This window comes from Crinia signifera, chromosome 2 (assembly GCF_055691185.1).
Source record: "Crinia signifera chromosome 2, ASM5569118v1, whole genome shotgun sequence".
Lineage (NCBI taxonomy): Eukaryota > Metazoa > Chordata > Amphibia > Anura > Myobatrachidae > Crinia > Crinia signifera.
In genome coordinates this window covers 402,009,544-402,028,675 of record NC_139218.1, presented here as the reverse complement: position 1 = coordinate 402,028,675, position 19,132 = coordinate 402,009,544, and the positions used below count along the sequence as shown (strand labels likewise).

The 19,132-nt window shown below is 51.8% G+C and overlaps 1 protein-coding gene across 1 annotated transcript in view; it reads left to right on the top strand.

The window, feature by feature from the left end:
• Positions 1 to 19,132, top strand: part of FHIP1B (FHF complex subunit HOOK interacting protein 1B) — a 116,360-nt gene that overhangs the window by 73,304 nt on the left and 23,924 nt on the right. Inside the window, exons 9-12 of the mRNA XM_083170609.1 lie at positions 2,700 to 2,869; positions 6,906 to 7,979; positions 12,007 to 12,185; positions 13,868 to 14,030. Of these exons, the coding sequence (XP_083026735.1) occupies positions 2,700 to 2,869; positions 6,906 to 7,979; positions 12,007 to 12,185; positions 13,868 to 14,030 (1,586 nt within the window). The remainder of the gene's footprint in view (positions 1 to 2,699; positions 2,870 to 6,905; positions 7,980 to 12,006; positions 12,186 to 13,867; positions 14,031 to 19,132) is intronic.

Sequence of the window (19,132 nt, the reverse complement as noted above, 5' to 3'; positions counted from 1 at the left end):
TCAGTGACCATCTTCATACTCATCTCCATCATTGGCATCTAGCCTCTAGTTGTATGTTGATTGGGTCCTCACTACTTACATTTAAGCTGTAATGTGTATTGAACTGTGGCGCTCTTTATTTGTACTGTATTTTTGTTATTTATTCAATGTTATGCCAAGTTTTGTCTCCCTGTATTGTTCCTTTGTACGGCGCTGCGAAACACTTGTGGCGCCTTATAAATAAAATAATAATAATAATAGTGATCAGTGTGTTATATCTGTGCGTCCTGTGTGATATCAGTGTGTATAGTGATCAGTGTGTGATATCAGTGCATCCGGTGTATAGTGATCTGTGTATGAAATCAGTGCTTCCTGTGTATAATGATCAGTGTGTCCTGTGTATAGTGATCAGTGTGTGATATCCGTGTGTCCTGTGTATAGTGATCAGTGTGATATCAGTGTGTCCTGTGTATAGTGATCAGTGTGTGATATCAGTGTGTCCTGTGTATAGTGATCAGTGTGTCCTGTGTATAGTGATCAGTGTGTGATATCAGTGTATAGTGATCAGTGTGTGATATCAGTGTGTCCTGTGTATAGTGATCAGTGTATGACATCAGTGTGTCCTGTGTATAGTGATCAGTGTGTGATATCAGTGTGCCCTCTGTATAGTGATCAATGTGTGATATCAGTGTGTCCTGTGTATAGTGATCAGTGTGTGATATCAGTGCGTCCTGTGTATAGTGATCAGTGTGTGATATCAGTGCATCCGGTGTATAGTGATCAGTGTGTGATATCAGTGTGCCCTGTGTATAATGATCAGTGTGTCCTGTGTATAGTGATCAGTGTGTGATATCCGTGTGTCCTGTGTATAGTGATCAGTGTGTGATATCCATGTGTCCTGTGTATAGTGATCAGTGTGTGATATCCGTGTGTCCTGTGTATAGTGATCAGTGTGTGATATCCATGTGTCCTGTGTATAGTGATCAGTGTGTGATATCAGTGTGTCCTGTGTATAGTGTTCAGTGTGTGATATCAGTGCGTCCTGTGTATAGTGATCAGTGTGTGATATCAGTTTGTCCTGCGTATAGTGATCAGTGTGTGATATCAGTGCATCCTGTGTATAGTGATCAGTGTGTCCTGTGTATAGTGATCAGTGTGTGATATCAGTGCATACTGTGTATAGTGATCAGTGTGTGATATCAGTGCGTCCTGTGTATAGTGATCAGTGTATGACATCAGTGTGTCCTGTGTATAGTGATCAGTGTGTGATATCAGTGTGCCCTCTGTATAGTGATCAGTGTGTGATATCAGTGTGCACTGTGTATAGTGATCAGTGTGTGATATCAGTGCATACTGTGTATAGTGATCAGTGTGTGATATCAGTGTGCCCTGGGTATAGTGATCAGTGTGTGATATCAGTGCATACTGTGTATAGTGATCAGTGTGTCCTGTGTATAGTGATCAGTGTGCCCTGTATATAGTGATCAGTGTGTTATATCTGTGCGTCCTGTGTATAGTGATCAGTGTGCGATATCAGTTTGTCCTGTGTATAGTGATCAGTGTGTGATATCAGTGTGCCCTGTGTATAGTGATCAGTGTGTCCTGTGTATAGGGATCAGTGTGTGATATCAGTGTGCCCTGTGTATAGTGATCAGTGTGTGATATCAGTGTGCCCTGTGTATAGTGATCAGTGTGTGATATCAGTGTGCCCTGTGTATAATGATCAGTGTGTCCTGTGTATAGTGATCAGTGTGTGATATCCGTGTGTCCTGTGTATAGTGATCAGTGTGTGATATCCATGTGTCCTGTGTATAGTGATCAGTGTGTGATATCCGTGTGTCCTGTGTATAGTGATCAGTGTGTGATATCCATGTGTCCTGTGTATAGTGATCAGTGTGTGATATCAGTGTGTCCTGTGTATAGTGTTCAGTGTGTGATATCAGTGCGTCCTGTGTATAGTGATCAGTGTGTGATATCAGTTTGTCCTGTGTATAGTGATCAGTGTGTGATATCAGTGCGTCCTGTGTATAGTGATCAGTGTGTCCTGTGTATAGTGATCAGTGTGTGATATCAGTGCATACTGTGTATAGTGATCAGTGTGTGATATCAGTGCGTCCTGTGTATAGTGATCAGTGTATGACATCAGTGTGTCCTGTGTATAGTGATCAGTGTGTGATATCAGTGTGCCCTCTGTATAGTGATCAGTGTGTGATATCAGTGCATACTGTGTATAGTGATCAGTGTGTGATATCAGTGTGCCCTGGGTATAGTGATCAGTGTGTGATATCAGTGCATACTGTGTATAGTGATCAGTGTGTCCTGTGTATAGTGATCAGTGTGCCCTGTATATAGTGATCAGTGTGTTATATCTGTGCGTCCTGTGTATAGTGATCAGTGTGCGATATCAGTTTGTCCTGTGTATAGTGATCAGTGTGTGATATCAGTGTGCCCTGTGTATAGTGATCAGTGTGTCCTGTGTATAGGGATCAGTGTGTGATATCAGTGTGCCCTGTGTATAGTGATCAGTGTGTGATATCAGTGTGCCCTGTGTATAGTGATCAGTGTGTCCTGTGTATAGTGATCAGTGTGTGATATCAGTGCATACTGTGTATAGTGATCAGTGTGTGATATCAGTGTGCACTGTGTATAGTGATATCAGTGTGCTCTGCCAATGGGCAGGTTATGTAAGTGTCTGTGTAATGAAATATTTCCCATTGCAGGTATTTGATCCCCTGCAATCATGTCATGCTGAGCCAAAGACGGGCCGTGAAGGATGTGGATTTATACTCCAAGACGACTGACAAGTTCCTCTCTCTCATCCCTCGATGTTGTTTGAAAGACAATCTTGTCTGTCAGGAGAGAGAAGAGGAGCATGCTACCTGGTCTAAAGGTGAGGGGGAAGGAGGCTTTATCCTTTACACAATGTGTGTACCTGCCGATATTGGTGGAAGTGGGGACCCCGCAGAGTAAAGGCCCCCATACACTACGCGATTTGGCCCCGATTTCACCCGATTCTGGAGGATTGGGCCGAGAAATCGGGTGAAACTGGGCAAATTGCATAGTGTATGACATCCGATCTGATCCGATGCGCGGTCCCATGTACATCGGATTAGATCCGGATGACGGACGGTCTGCACATAAGATTAATCATGTGCAGCCGTCCGTGGGAGTGACAGGAGCAGGCTGGGGGCGGGGTCCGGTCCTGGGTACCTGTAGGTGCAGGCTGTAATCTGTATTGTGCACTGGGAGAGCCTCAGCCTCTTCAGATGTAGCGGCGCTGCGGCAGGCAGGGTCAGGAGCGGGGACCGCAGAGCAGCGGGAGAATAGAAACCATCCTATTCAAAAGACTGGGCGGCCGCTGATTGGCTGAGTTCTCAGCCAATCAGCGGCCGCCCAGTCCTTTGAATGGGATTTCTTTCTATTCTCGTGGCGCGCACCCGGTCTCTCTGCATCTGCGGTCCCCGCTCCTGACCCTGCCTGCCGCAGCGCCGCTACATCTGAAGAGGCTGAGGCTCTCCCAGTGCACAATACAGATTACAGCCTGCACCTACAGGTACCCAGGACCGGACCCCGCCCCCAGCCTGCTCCTGTCACTCCCCCGGCCGGTCCCCACTCCCATCCTGCCGCGACCGAGAGGTCATGGTGTAAAGGTGAGGGGAGGTCTGTCTGATCCAAGGTGAGACTGAGAGATCATATTGTAAAGGTGAGGGGAGGTCTGTCTGATCCAAGGTGAGGCTGAGAGGTCATGGTGTAAAGGTGAGAGGAGATCTGTCTGATCCGAGGTGAGACTGAGAGCTCATGGTGTAAAGGTGGTTGGAGATCTGTCTGATCCGAGGTGAGGCTGAGAGATCATGGTGTAATGGTGAGGGGGAGATCTGTCTGATCCGAGGTGAGACTGAGAGCTCGTGGTGTAAAGGTGGTTGGAGGTCTGACTGATCCAAGGTGAGGCTGAGAGCTCATGGTGTAAAGGTGAGGGGAGACCTGTCTGATCCGAGGTGAGGCTGAGAGGTCATGGTGTAAAGGTGAGGAGAGGTCTTTCTGATCCGAGGTGAGGCTGAGAGCTCATGGTGTAATGGTGAGGGGAGGTCTGTCTGATCCATGGTGAGGCTGAGAGCTCATGGTGTATAGGTGAGGGGAGGTCTGACTGATCCATGGTGAGGCTTAGAGCTCATAGTGTAAAGGTGAGGGGAGGTCTGTCCGATCCGAGGTGAGGCTGAGAGCTCATGGTGTAAAGGTGAGGGGAGGTCTGACTGATCCATGGTGAGGCTTAGAGCTCATAGTGTAAAGGTGAGGGGAGGTCTGTCTGATCCGAGGTGAGGCTGAGAGCTCATGGTGTAATGGTGAGGGGAGGTCTGACTGATCCGAGGTGAGGCTGAGAGCTCATGGTGTAATGGTGAGGGGAGGTCTGACTGATCCATGGTGAGGCTGAGAGCTCATGGTGTAATGGTGAGGGGAGATCTGTCTGATCCAAGGTGAGGCTGAGAGGTGATGGTGTAAAGGTGAGGGGAGGTCTGACTGATCCGAGGTGAGGCTGAGAGGTCATGGTGTAAAGGTGAGGGGAGATCTGTCTGATCCAAGGTGAGGCTGAGAGGTCATGGTGTAAAGGTGAGGGGAGGTCTGACTGATCCGAGGTGAGGCTAAGAGCTCATAGTGTAAAGGTGAGGGGAGATCTGTCTGATCCGAGGTGAGGCTGAGAGCTCATGGTGTAAAGGTGAGGGGAGGTCTGTCTGATCCGAGGTGAGGCTGAGAGCTCATGGTGTAATGGTGAGGGGAGGTCTGTCTGATCCGAGGTGAGGCTGAGAGGTCATGGTGTAAAGGTGGTTGGAGGTCTGACTGATCCGAGGTGAGGCTGAGAGCTCATGGTGTAAAGGTGAGGGGAGGTCTGTCTGATCCGAGGTGAGACTGAGAGCTTGTGGTGTAAAGGTGGTTGGATGTCTGACTGATCCGAGGTGAGGCTGAGAGGTCATGGTGTAAGGGTGAGGGGAGATCTGTCTGATCCAAGGTGAGGCTGAGAGGTCATGGTGTAAGGGTGAGGGGAGATCTGTCTCATCAAAGGTGAGGCTGAGAGGTCATGGTGTAAAGGTGAGGGGAGATCTGTCTGATCCAAGGTGAGGCTGAGAGCTCATGGTGTAATGGTGAGGGGAGGTCTGACTGATCCATGGTGAGGCTGAGAGGTCATAGTGTAAAGGTGAGAGGAGATCTGTCTGATCCGAGGTGAGGCTGAGTGCTCATGGTGTAATGGTGAGGGGAGATCTGTCTGATCCAAGGTGAGGCTGAGAGGTCATGGTGTAAAGGTGAGGGGAGGTCTGACTGATCCGAGGTGAGGCTGAGAGGTCATGGTGTAAAGGTGGTTGGAGGTCTGTCTGATCCGAGGTGAGGCTGAGAGGTCATGGTGTAAAGGTGAGGGGAGGTCTGTCTGATCCAAGGTGAGGCTGAGAGGTCATGGTGTAAAGGTGAGGGGAGGTCTGACTGATCCGAGGTGAGGCTGAGAGGTCATGGTGTAAAGGTGGTTGGAGGTCTGTCTGATCCGAGGTGAGGCTGAGAGGTCATGGTGTAAAGGTGAGGGGAGGTCTGTCTGATCCGAGGTGAGGCTGAGATGTCATGGTGTAAAGGTGAGGGGAGATCTGTCTGATCCGAGGTGAGGCTGAGAGGTCATGGTGTAATGGTGGTTGGAGGTCTGTCTGATCCGAGGTGAGACTGAGAGGTCATGGTGTAATGGTGGTTGGAGGTCTGTCTGATCCGAGGTGAGGCTGAGAGCTCATGGTGTAAAGGTGAGGGGAGGTCTGTCTGATCCGAGGTGAGGCTGAGAGCTCATGGTGTAAAGGTGGTTGGAGGTCTGTCTGATCCGAGGTGAGGCTGAGAGATCATGGTGTAAAGGTGAGGGGAGATCTGTCTGATCTGAGGTGAGGCTGAGAGCTCATGGTGTAAAGGTGGTTGGAGGTCTGTCTGATCCGAGGTGAGGCTGAGAGCTCATGGTGTAAAGGTGGTTGGAGGTCTGTCTGATCCGAGGTGAGACTGAGAGGTCATGGTGTAATGGTGAGGGGAGATCTGTCCGATCCCAGGTGAGGCTGAGAGGTCATGGTGTAAAGGTGGTTGGAGGTCTGTCTGATCCGAGCTGAGGCTGAGAGGTCATGGTGTAAAGGTGGTTGGAGGTCTGTCTCATCCGAGGTGAGGCTGAGAGGTCATGGTGTAATGGTGGTTGGAGGTCTGTCTGATCCATGGTGAGGCTGAGAGGTCATGGTGTAAAGGTGGTTGGAGATCCTTCTGATCCATGGTGAGGCTGAGAGGTCATGGTGTAATGGTGGTTGGAGGTCTGTCTGATCCGAGGTGAGGCTGAGAGGTCATGGTGTAAAGGTGGTTGGAGGTCTGACTGATCCAAGGTGAGGCTGAGAGGTCATGGTGTAAAGGTGGTTGGAGGTCTGACTGATCCATGGTGAGGCTGAGAGCTCATGGTGTAAAGGTGGTTGGAGATCTGTCTGATCCTAGGTGAGGTTGAGAGCTCATGGTGTAAAGGTGGTTGGAGGTCTGTCTGATCCGAGGTGAGGCTGAGAGGTCATGGTGTAATGGTGGTTGGAGGTCTGTCTGATCCGAGGTGAGACTGAGAGGTCATGGTGTAATGGTGGTTGGAGGTCTGTCTGATCCGAGGTGAGGCTGAGAGGTCATGGTGTAAAGGTGAGGGGAGGTCTGTCTGATCCGAGGTGAGGCTGAGAGCTCATGGTGTAATGGTGGTTGGAGGTCTGTCTGATCCGAGGTGAGGCTGAGAGGTCATGGTGTAAAGGTGAGGGGAGGTCTGTCTGATCCGAGGTGAGGCTGAGAGGTCATGGTGTAAAGGTGGTTGGAGGTCTGATCTGAGGTGAGGTATATGCCTGACTTAGCAGTGTCATTACTAAGCGATGGTACCATAACCTTGATGTTTCCTCCTGCAGCCCACGGAAGTCCAAGCATCGACACTTCATCAGTGAACACTGTTCCGAAACCCTCTACCCCTTCCCGGATGGCCTTCTTTATGCGTCAGTCTAATTCTACACCTGAGAGTCCATCACATCGCTCACCCAGCTTTTCTTCTCCTGACGCGGGTTTGGGGAGCCCGCGCCATGGCTCTTTGTGTTGGGACGAGGTAGCAGAGTTGGATGGGAATTACTTGGAATACCTACAGGAGGCCCGGGCTGGGATAGATCGGTGCACTCGCGCCTGTCGTGTCTGGTCCGCCCCTTATGATGGCGAGGAGCCCAGCCCTCGCAGCATGTCACCGCCCACTCCAGAAGAAGTCACCGTGTCCCCAGATTATTTCTCCCCTCCTTCCTCAACCACAAGGAGGCAGAGCAGCTCCGAGAGGGAGGCACGGCGGCACAGTGTTACCCCTCGGACTAAGAAACGCAGCTTACAGGAGGAAGGCCAGGGTCGGGTGGGAGAGAGGACACACACAGAAACATCTCATGGTGGTACTCCTGTCCCTGTACTAATGAATGGAGCTTTCACAGAGGAACAGGCGTATTTGGGGTGTACACATAGACCAGCTTTACATCCCGGGCGCACTGATGATATTGAAGTTAAAAAAGTAAAGCGGGAGCCGGCGGAAGGCAACGGGGTCCTGAGGGGGGAGGGGGAAGAGGTAATAGCGGGAGCAGAGAATGGAACAGAAGAGAAGCGCCCGGCTCACGCGGATCAGCAGCATTGGGCGTCATTACAGTGGGAGGCAGCAGAGTCCGTGGATAGTCTGATAGATGAGCTCCTGGACCGGGCCCCAGCAGAGACCAATGGGACACACTTGAATATTGAGAATCTTGGAGAGGAGCTGAAGCAGATGGAGGACAGCATGAGGGTGGTGGCCGTACAGGAGGAGACCACAGAGAGACACAACAGAATCCCGTCTGAGGAGGATGAGTACGGAGATATTATTATTAATAAGGAATCGGAGGAGATGAAGAACCGGGCGGACTCTCTGACACTCCTGCTGAGCAGCCCCCTGAGAGCACAGAATGGTAGCCAGCCCTATACAGGTGAGAGCCCAGAGTGGTAGCCAGCCCTATACAGGTGAGAGCCCAGAGTGGTAGCCAGCCCTGTACAGGTGAGAGCCCAGCGTGGTAGCCAGCCCTATACAGGTGAGAGCCCAGAGGTAGCCAGCCCTGTACAGGTGAGAGCCCAGACAGGTAGCCAACCCTATACAGGTGAGAGCCCAGAGTGGTAGCCAGCCCTATACAGGTGAGAGCCCAGAGTGGTAGCCAGCCCTATACAGGTGAGAGCCCAGACAGGTAGCCAACCCTATACAGGTGAGAGCCCAGAGTGGTAGCCAGCCCTATACAGGTGAGAGCCCAGACAGGTAGCCAGCCCTATACAGGTGAGAGCCCAGACAGGTAGCCGGCCCTATACAGGTGAGAGCCCAGACAGGTAGCCAGCCCTGTACAGGTGAGAGCCCAGACAGGTAGCCAGCCCTGTACAGGTGAGAGCCCAGACAGGTAGCCAGCCCTATACAGGTGAGAGCCCAGACAGGTAGCCGGCCCTATACAGGTGAGAGCCCAGAGTGGTAACCAGCCCTTTACAGGTGAGAGCCCAGAGTGGTAGCCAGCCCTATACAGGTGAGAGCCCAGACAGGTAGCCAGCCCTATACAGGTGAGAGCCCAGAGTGGTAGCCAGCCCTATACAGGTGAGAGCCCAGACAGGTAGCCAGCCCTATACAGGTGAGAGCCCAGACAGGTAGCCAGCCCTATACAGGTGAGAGCCCAGACAGGTAGCCGGCCCTATACAGGTGAGAGCCCAGACAGGTAGCCAGCCCTATACAGGTGAGAGCCCAGAGTGGTAGCCAGCCCTATACAGGTGAGAGCCCAGACAGGTAGCCAGCCCTATACAGGTGAGAGCCCAGACAGGTAGCCAGCCCTATACAGGTGAGAGCCCAGAGTGGTAGCCAGCCCTATACAGGTGAGAGCCCAGACAGGTAGCCGGCCCTATACAGGTGAGAGCCCAGACAGGTAGCCAGCCCTGTACAGGTGAGAGCCCAGACAGGTAGCCAGCCCTATACAGGTGAGAGCCCAGACAGGTAGCCGGCCCTATACAGGTGAGAGCCCAGAGTGGTAACCAGCCCTTTACAGGTGAGAGCCCAGAGTGGTAGCCAGCCCTATACAGGTGAGAGCCCAGACAGGTAGCCAGCCCTATACAGGTGAGAGCCCAGAGTGGTAGCCAGCCCTATACAGGTGAGAGCCCAGACAGGTAGCCAGCCCTATACAGGTGAGAGCCCAGACAGGTAGCCAGCCCTATACAGGTGAGAGCCCAGACAGGTAGCCGGCCCTATACAGGTGAGAGCCCAGACAGGTAGCCAGCCCTATACAGGTGAGAGCCCAGAGTGGTAGCCAGCCCTATACAGGTGAGAGCCCAGACAGGTAGCCAGCCCTATACAGGTGAGAGCCCAGACAGGTAGCCAGCCCTATACAGGTGAGAGCCCAGAGTGGTAGCCAGCCCTATACAGGTGAGAGCCCAGACAGGTAGCCGGCCCTATACAGGTGAGAGCCCAGACAGGTAGCCGGCCCTAGACAGGTAGCCGGCCCTGTATAGGTGAGAGCCCAGACAGGTAGCCGGCCCTATACAGGTGAGAGCCCAGAGTGGTAGCCAGCCCTTTACAGGTGAGAGCCCAGAGTGGTAGCCAGCCCTATACAGGTGAGAGCCCAGACAGGTAGCCAGCCCTATACAGGTGAGAGCCCAGAGTGGTAGCCAGCCCTATACAGGTGAGAGCCCAGACAGGTAGCCGGCCCTATACAGGTGAGAGCCCAGACAGGTAGCCGGCCCTATACAGGTGAGAGCCCAGACAGGTAGCCTGACCTGTACAGGTGAGAGCCCAGAGTGGTAGCCAGCCCTATACAGGTGAGAGCCCAGAGTGGTAGCCAGCCCTATACAGGTGAGAGCCCAGACAGGTAGCCAGCCCTATACAGGTGAGAGCCCAGACAGGTAGCCGGCCCTATACAGGTGAGAGCCCAGACAGGTAGCCAGCCCTATACAGGTGAGAGCCCAGAGTGGTAGCCAGCCCTATACAGGTGAGAGCCCAGACAGGTAGCCAGCCCTATACAGGTGAGAGCCCAGACAGGTAGCCAGCCCTATACAGGTGAGAGCCCAGAGTTGTAGCCAGCCCTATACAGGTGAGAGCCCAGACAGGTAGCCGGCCCTATACAGGTGAGAGCCCAGACAGGTAGCCGGCCCTATACAGGTGAGAGCCCAGAGTGGTAGCCAGCCCTGTACAGGTGAGAGCCCAGACAGGTAGCCGGCCCTGTACAGGTGAGAGCCCAGAGTGGTAGCCGGCCCTATACAGGTGAGAGCCCAGAGTGGTAGCCAGCCCTATACAGGTGAGAGCCTAGACAGGTAGCCGGCCCTATACACGTGAGAGCCCAGAGTGGTAGCCGGCCCTATACAGGTGAGAGCCCAGACAGGTAGCCGGCCCTATACAGGTGAGAGCCCAGAGTGGTAGCCAGCCCTATACAGGTGAGAGCCCAGAGTGGTAGCCAGCCCTATACAGGTGAGAGCCCAGACAGGTAGCCGGCCCTATACAGGTGAGAGCCCAGAGTGGTAGCCAGCCCTGTACAGGTGAGAGCCCAGACAGGTAGCCGGCCCTGTACAGGTGAGAGCCCAGAGTGGTAGCCGGCCCTATACAGGTGAGAGCCCAGAGTGGTAGCCGGCCCTATACAGGTGAGAGCCCAGAGTGGTAGCCAGCCCTATACAGGTGAGAGCCCAGACAGGTAGCCGGCCCTATACAGGTGAGAGCCCAGAGTGGTAGCCGGCCCTATACAGGTGAGAGCCCAGAGTGGTAGCCAGCCCTATACAGGTGAGAGCCTAGACAGGTAGCCGGCCCTATACACGTGAGAGCCCAGAGTGGTAGCCGGCCCTATACAGGTGAGAGCCCAGAGTGGTAGCCAGCCCTATACAGGTGAGAGCCCAGAGTGGTGGCCGGCCCTATACAGGTGAGAGCCCAGACAGGTAGCCAGTCCTATACAAGTGAGAGCCCAGACAGGTGGCCGGCCCTATGCAGGTGAGAGCCCAGACAGGTGGCCGGCCCTATGCAGGTGAGAGCCCAGACAGGTAGCCGGCCCTATACAGGTGAGAGCCCAGACAGGTAGCCGGCCCTATACAGGTGAGAGCCCAGACAGGTAGCCGGCCCTATACAGGTGAGAGCCCAGAGTGGTAGCCAGCCCTATACAGGTGAGCGCCCAGAGTGGTAGCCAGCCCTATACAGGTGAGAGCTCAGACAGGTAGCCGGCCCTGTACAGGTGAGAGCCCAGACAGGTAGCCGGCCCTGTACAGGTGAGAGCCCAGAGAGGTAGCCGGCCCTGTACAGGTGAGAGCCCATAGAGGTAGCCAGCCCTGTACAGGTCAGAGCCCAGAGAGGTAGCCAGCCTGTACAGGTGAGAGCCCAGAGAGGTAGCCGGCCCTGTACAGGTGAGTGCCCAGAGAGGTTCCAGCATTATACAGGTGAGAGCCCAATGCCAGCCTGTGTACTGTAACACACACGCTCACTGATTTTGTCTCCTGTAGGTGTGTATATGTTTTCTGTGATGGTAAAGGTAGTCCTAGGTGTATATTACAGCCGGCCCTCGGTGCCCCATGTTATGGTCTGTATAATAACCCCTGATTCTGTCAGTGTATATTACAGCCGGTCCTCTGTGCCCCATGCTTTGTTCTGTATAATAACGCCCTGATTCTGTCAGTGTATATTACATCTGGCCCTCGGTGCCCCATGTTATGGTCTGTATAATAACCCCCTGATTCTGTCAGTGTATATTACAACCGGCCCTCGGTGCCCCATGTTATGGTCTGTATAATAACCCCTGATTCTGTCAGTGTATATTACAGCCGGTCCTCGGTGCCCCATGTTATGGTCTGTATAATAACCGCCTGATTCTGTCAGTGTATATTACAGCCGGTCCTCGGTGCCCCATGCTATGGTCTGTATAATAACCCCTGATTCTGTCAGTGTATATTACAGCCGGTCCTCGGTGCCCCATGTTATGGTCTGTATAATAACCCCTAATTCTGTGGTTACTGCTGCAGGTCCCTTTATCGCTGTCCTCTTTGCCAAACTGGAGAACATGGTAACAAACTCTCTATATGTGAACTTCCTGCTGACGGGCATTGTCGCCCAGCTGGCCTGTCACCCGCAGCCCCTGCTCCGCTCCTTCCTCCTGAACACCAACATGGTATTCCAGCCCAGCGTCAAGTCCCTGGTGCAGGTGAGTCTGCTGCTTTATGGAGGCCTAGGGTGACAATAGTATGCAAGGCCGGTTTTGGTTACCAAAATACGGGGGACAAAATGACTGAGGGTCCCCCGTATTTTGGCAACTAGCACCAGGCCCAAACAGCCAACAGGGTACTGCCACAGCCGGGGGAAACTTATTATGTAAGTTCCCCTGGCCAAAGCATTCAGCCTCTTGTCTGGTCAGCCCAGACAGGGATCCTGGAGGAGTGGGGACCCCCCAATAAAGGGGTCCCCCCTTCCAGAGTGACCCCTGCCCAGGCTGAAGCCCGGGGCTGTCCCCAATGCCCCTTGGACGGTGGACGTCAGGCTGATAAATGGTTAAAAGTAGAATAAACTATTGTTTATTGTTGTGGAACTACAAGTCCCAGCAAGCCAGCACCGCATGCAGGGAATTGCAGAACCACAAGTCGCAGCATACGGGGCCTTAAAGGGCCCACTGGGACTCGTCATTCCACAATGGTACAAATAGTGAAAAAATACACACACATAGGAAAAGGAAAAGTTTTTTGACTAAAAATTGTACCTCACCTCTATTCTCTGTCTGCCCCCTATATATATTTATCAACCTGTTACTCACTGAGCATGTCCTCTAGGCTAATGCTGCTCCTCCCCTCTAGGGGGGGGGAACTGTTGCTTGGATCGGGCGCTCTCTGGCACTGGCGTACTGTTATTTTCCGTCATTGCTCTGCGTTGCTTGGTTTGTCAGGCTTACTGGTGTCTTTCAGCCATGTCATTCCATCATCAGGAGAGTTGGTGTCCCGCTGTGCTTTACAGAACACACAACCCCCTGTTCCTGCTGATGTAGATACATGGCTGAAGCGCTCAGATGTAATCCTACGGGAGAATGTCCGTGTGAGTCGCACCCGCGCCTGGACCGTCGGTGACTATGTGCTTTACAGAACACACAACCCCCTCTTCCTGCTGATATAGATACATGGCTGAAGCGCTCAGATGTAATCCTACGGGAGAATGTCCGTGTGAGTCGCACCCGCGCCTGGGCCGTCAGTGACCATGTGCTTTACAGAACACACAACCCCCTCTTCCTGCTGATATAGATACATGGCTGAAGCGCTCAGATGTAATCCTACGGGAGAACGTCTGTGTGAGTCGCACCCGCGCCTGGGCCATCGGTGACTATGTGCTGTACAGAACACACAACCCCTCTTCCTGCTGATATAGATACATGGCTGAAGCGCTCAGATGTAATCCTACGGGAGAATGTCCGTGTGAGTCGCACCCGCGCCTGGGCCGTCAGTGACCATGTGCTTTACAGAACACACAACCCTCTGTTCCTGCTGATATAGATACATGGCTGAAGCGCTCATATGTAATCCTACAGGAGAATGTCTGCGTCAGTCGCACCCGCGCCTGGGCCGTCGGTGACTATGTGCTTTACAGAACACACAACCCCTCTTCCTGCTGATATAGATACATGGCTGAAGCGCTCAGGTGTAATCCTACGGGAGAATGTCCGTGTGAGTCGCACCCGCGCCTGGGCCGTCGGTGACTATGTGCTTTACAGAACACACAACCCCCTGTTCCTGCTGATATAGATACATGGCTGAAGCGCTCAGATGTAATCCTACGGGAGACTGTCCGTGTGAGTCGCACCCGCGCCTGGGCCGTCGGTGACTATGTGCTTGGTCTCTCCCACAGGTGCTTGGCTCCGTGAAGAATAAGATTGAAGCGTTCGCCGCCTCTCAGGAGGATTTCCCCACCCTGCTCTTCAAGGCCAAAAAGTTCCTGATCGCCCGTGGGAAGCTGGACTGGTGTGACGGTCAGTCGTCCATTCCCGCGCTGCGTCGCTCAGACACCCTGGGTAAGATTCGCATCTGATAAGAGACTTTCTTTGGGGCTGTCGCTGTGCATGTAATAAGGTATCGGCCTGTGTATATCGTATGACAGCTAGAGGCCGGGATATAGTGGGGGCAGAGATAGCAAGTCTCATACAAAACGGCTCTATAAAACGGCACATAATCACAGATCTATTCGGCATTGTTGTCTACAATAACAAGTACACAATTACAGCACATTTCCAACAAATATATTTCATTTTAAAAATAATATTTAAGCATAAAAATCCAAAATCTACTTTGATCTCTCCAAGTTGGCCATGTGCTGTACATGTCATTTATGGTCTTTCTCTGCAAAATGCTTCTTGCAATACGACGCACAAGCAGCTTCTGCTGATGATATGCTGCATACAATCACCACTATATCTGCATAGGAAATGTTCTGCTACAGTGTTTTCCTGCCAAACACTGTAACATTAAGCCACAATCACACACCCAATAGTCACCCGGCATTCTGTTATCACATGACCGGCTGTGTCCTATACACATGTGTATACCTCTGGGGCACACGTATTAATCACGGTCAAGTGATAGATTGGGGATAAAGCAGTAATAAAGTGGAAGGTGATAACGCATCAGCCAATCAGTTGTGTTTGAAAAATGACAGTTAGGAGTTGATTGGTGCATTATAACTTTCTACTTTAAAAGGACTTTTTACCTGGGCCCCGGGTCTTGCTCTCCCCTCCCTTCCGCTGCTCAGTGCCGTGTACTAAGCTGGGGAAAGAGACAGCTTCAGGGACAGCCTGTCATCGCTCCCCTTCCAAATTACCTGGGCCCGGCTGACCTGACGGCGTCTCTGTGTGTTGTCCAGTGTGTGTCAATGACCCCTATACTCCTGGAATGTTCCCCTGAATATATTGTTTGTAATATCCCTCAGTGTTTACGCACTATATCGATTGTCCAGGAGATCAAGGCAAATCATTAATGACTAATGATTCATTATAAATAGAATTGTCTAGTGTGTACCCAGACTCTCAGCTACCGCCCTGTACATTATACTGTATAGTAACCATGGTGGAGGATCCCTGTACGCCATGCAGCCATACCGCCCTGTACATTATACTGTATAGTAACCATGGTGGAGGGATCCCTGTACGCCATGCAGCCATACCGCCCTGTACATTATACTGTATAGTAACCATGGTGGAGGGATCCCTGTACACCCTGCAGCCATACTGCCCTGTACATTATACTGTATAGTAACCATGGTGGAGGGATCCCTGTACGCCATGCAGCCATACCGACCTCTACATTATACTGTATAGTTACCATGGTGGAGGGATCCCTGTACACCATGCAGCCATACCGCCCCGTACATTATACTGTATAGTAACCATGGTGGAGGGATCCCTGTACGCCATGCAGCCATACCGCCCAGTACATTATACTGTATAGTAACCATGGTGGAGGGATCCCTGTACGGCATGCAGCCATACCTCCCTATACATTATACTGTATAGTAACCATGGTGGAGGGATCCCTGTACGCCATGCAGCCATACCTCCCTATACATTATACTGTATAGTAACCATGGTGGAGGGATCCCTGTACGCCATGCAGCCATACCGCCCTGTACATTATACTGTATAGTAACCATGGTGGAGGGATCCCTGTACAGCATGCAGCCATACTGCCCTGTACATCATACTGTATAGTAACTATGGTGGAGGGATCCCTGTACACTATGCAGCCATACCGCCCTGTACATTATACTGTATAGTAACTATGGTGGAGGGATCCTGTACACCATGCAGCTATACCGCCCGGTACATTATACTGTATAGTAACCATGGTGGAGGGATCCCTGTACGCCATGCAGCCATACCGCCCTGTACATTATACTGTATAGTAACCATGGTGGAGGGATCCCTGTACGCCATGCAGCCATACCGCCCTGTACATTATACTGTATAGTAACCATGGTGGAGGGATCCCTGTACGCCATGCAGCCATACCGCCCCGTACATTATACTGTATAGTAACCATGGCGGAGGGATCCCTGTACGCCATGCAGCCATACCGCCCCATATATTATACTGTATAGTAACCATGGCGGAGGGATCCCTGTACGCCATGCAGCCATACCGCCCTGTACATTATACTGTATAGTAACCATGGTGTAGGGGTCCCTGTACGCCATGCAGCCATACCGCCCCATATATTATACTGTATAGTAACCATGGTGGAGGGATCCCTGTACGCCATGCAGCCATACCGCCCCATATATTATACTGTATAGTAACCATGGCGGAGGGATCCCTGTACGCCATGCAGCCATACCGCCCTGTACATTATACTGTATAGTTACCATGGTGGAGGGGTCCCTGTACGCCATGCAGCCATACCGCCCTGTACATTATACTGTATAGTAACCATGGTGGAGGGATCCCTGTACGCCATGCAGCCATACCGCCCTGTACATTATAGTGTATAGTAACCAGGGTGGAGGGATCCTTGTACACCATGCAGCCATACCGCCCTGTACATTATACTGTATAGTAACCGTGGTGGAGGGATCCCTGTACACCATGCAGCCATACCACCCTGTACATTGTACTGTATAGTAACCAGGGTGGAGGGATCCCTGTACGCCATGCAGCCATACCGCCCTGTACATTGTACTGTATAGTAACCAGGGTGGAGGGATCCCTGTACAGCATGCAGCCATACCGCCCTGTACATTATACTGTATAGTAACCATGGTGGAGGGATCCCTGTACGCCATGCAGCCATACCACCCTGTACATTATACTGTATAGTTACCATGGCGGACTGATCCCTGTACGCCCTGCAGCCATACCGCCCTGTACATTATACTGTATAGTAACCATGGCGGACTGATCCCTGTACGCCATGCAGCCATACCGCCCTGTACATTATACTGTATAGTAACCATGGCGGAGGGGTCCCTGTACACCATGCAGCCATACCACCCTGTACATTATACTGTATAGTAACCATGGTGGAGGGATCCCTGTACACTATGCAGCCATACCGCCCTGTACATTATACTGTATAGTAACCATGGTGGAGGGATCCCTGTACACTATGCAGCCATACCGCCCTGTACATTATACTGTATAGTAACCATGGTGGAGGGATCCCTGTACGCCATGCAGCCATACCGCCTTGTACATTATACTGTATAGTAACCATGGTGGAGGGATCCCTGTACGCCATGCAGCCATACCGCCCTGTACATTATACTGTATAGTAACCATGGCGGAGGGAACCCTGTACACCATGCAGCCATACCGCCTTGTACATTATACTGTATAGTAACCATGGTGGAGGGATCCCTGTACGCCATGCAGCCATACCGCCCTGTACATTATACTGTATAGTAACCATGGTGGAGGGATCCCTGTACGCCATGCAGCCATACCGCCCTGTACATTATACTGTATAGTAACCGTGGTGGAGGGATTCCTGTTCGCCATGCAGCCATACCGCCCTTTACATTATACTGTATAGTAACCGTGGTGAAGGGATCCCTGTACGCCATGCAGCTATACCGCCCTGTACATTATACTGTATAGTAACCATGATGGAGGGATTCCTGTACGCCATGCAGCTATACCTCCCTATACATTATACTGTATAATAACCATGGTGGAGGGATCCCTGTACACTATGCAGCCATACCGCCCTGTACATTATACTGTATAGTAACCATGGTGGAGGGATCCCTGTACACTATGCAGCCATACCGCCCTGTACATTGTACTGTATAGTAACCAGGGTGGAGGGATCCCTGTACACCATGCAGCCATACCACCCTGTACATTGTACTGTATAGTAACCAGGGTGGAGGGATCCCTGTACGCCATGCAGCCATACCGCCCTGTACATTGTACTGTATAGTAACCAGGGTGGAGGGATCCCTGTACAGCATGCAGCCATACCGCCCTGTACATTATACTGTATAGTAACCATGGTGGAGGGATCCCTGTACGCCATGCAGCCATACCACCCTGTACATTATACTGTATAGTTACCATGGCGGACTGATCCCTGTACGCCCTGCAGCCATACCGCCCTGTACATTATACTGTATAGTAACCATGGCGGACTGATCCCTGTACGCCATGCAGCCATACCGCCCTGTACATTATACTGTATAGTAACCATGGCGGAGGGGTCCCTGTACACCATGCAGCCATACCACCCTGTACATTATACTGTATAGTAACCATGGTGGAGGGATCCCTGTACACTATGCAGCCATACCGCCCTGTACATTATACTGTATAGTAACCATGGTGGAGGGATCCCTGTACACTATGCAGCCATACCGCCCTGTACATTATACTGTATAGTAACCATGGTGGAGGGATCCCTGTACGCCATGCAGCCATACCGCCTTGTACATTATACTGTATAGTAACCATGGTGGAGGGATCCCTGTACGCCATGCAGCCATACCGCCCTGTACATTATACTGTATAGTAACCATGGCGGAGGGATCCCTGTACACCATGCAGCCATACCGCCTTGTACATTATACTGTATAGTAACCATGGTGGAGGGATCCCTGTACGCCATGCAGCCATACCGCCCTGTACATTATACTGTATAGTAACCATGGTGGAGGGATCCCTGTACGCCATGCAGCCATACCGCCCTGTACATTATACTGTATAGTAACCGTGGTGGAGGGATTCCTGTTCGCCATGCAGCCATACCGCCCTTTACATTATACTGTATAGTAACCGTGGTGAAGGGATCCCTGTACGCCATGCAGCTATACCGCCCTGTACATTATACTGTATAGTAACCATGATGGAGGGATTCCTGTACGCCATGCAGCTATACCTCCCTATACATTATACTGTATAATAACCATGGTGGAGGGATCCCTGTACACTATGCAGCCATACCGCCCTGTACATTATACTGTATAGTAACCATGGTGGAGGGATCCCTGTACACTATGCAGCCATACCGCCCTGTACATTATACTGTATAGTAACCATGGTGGAGGGATCCCTGTACGCCATGCAGCCATACTGCCCTGTACATTATACTGTATAGTAACCATGGTGGAGGGATCCCTGTACGCCATGCA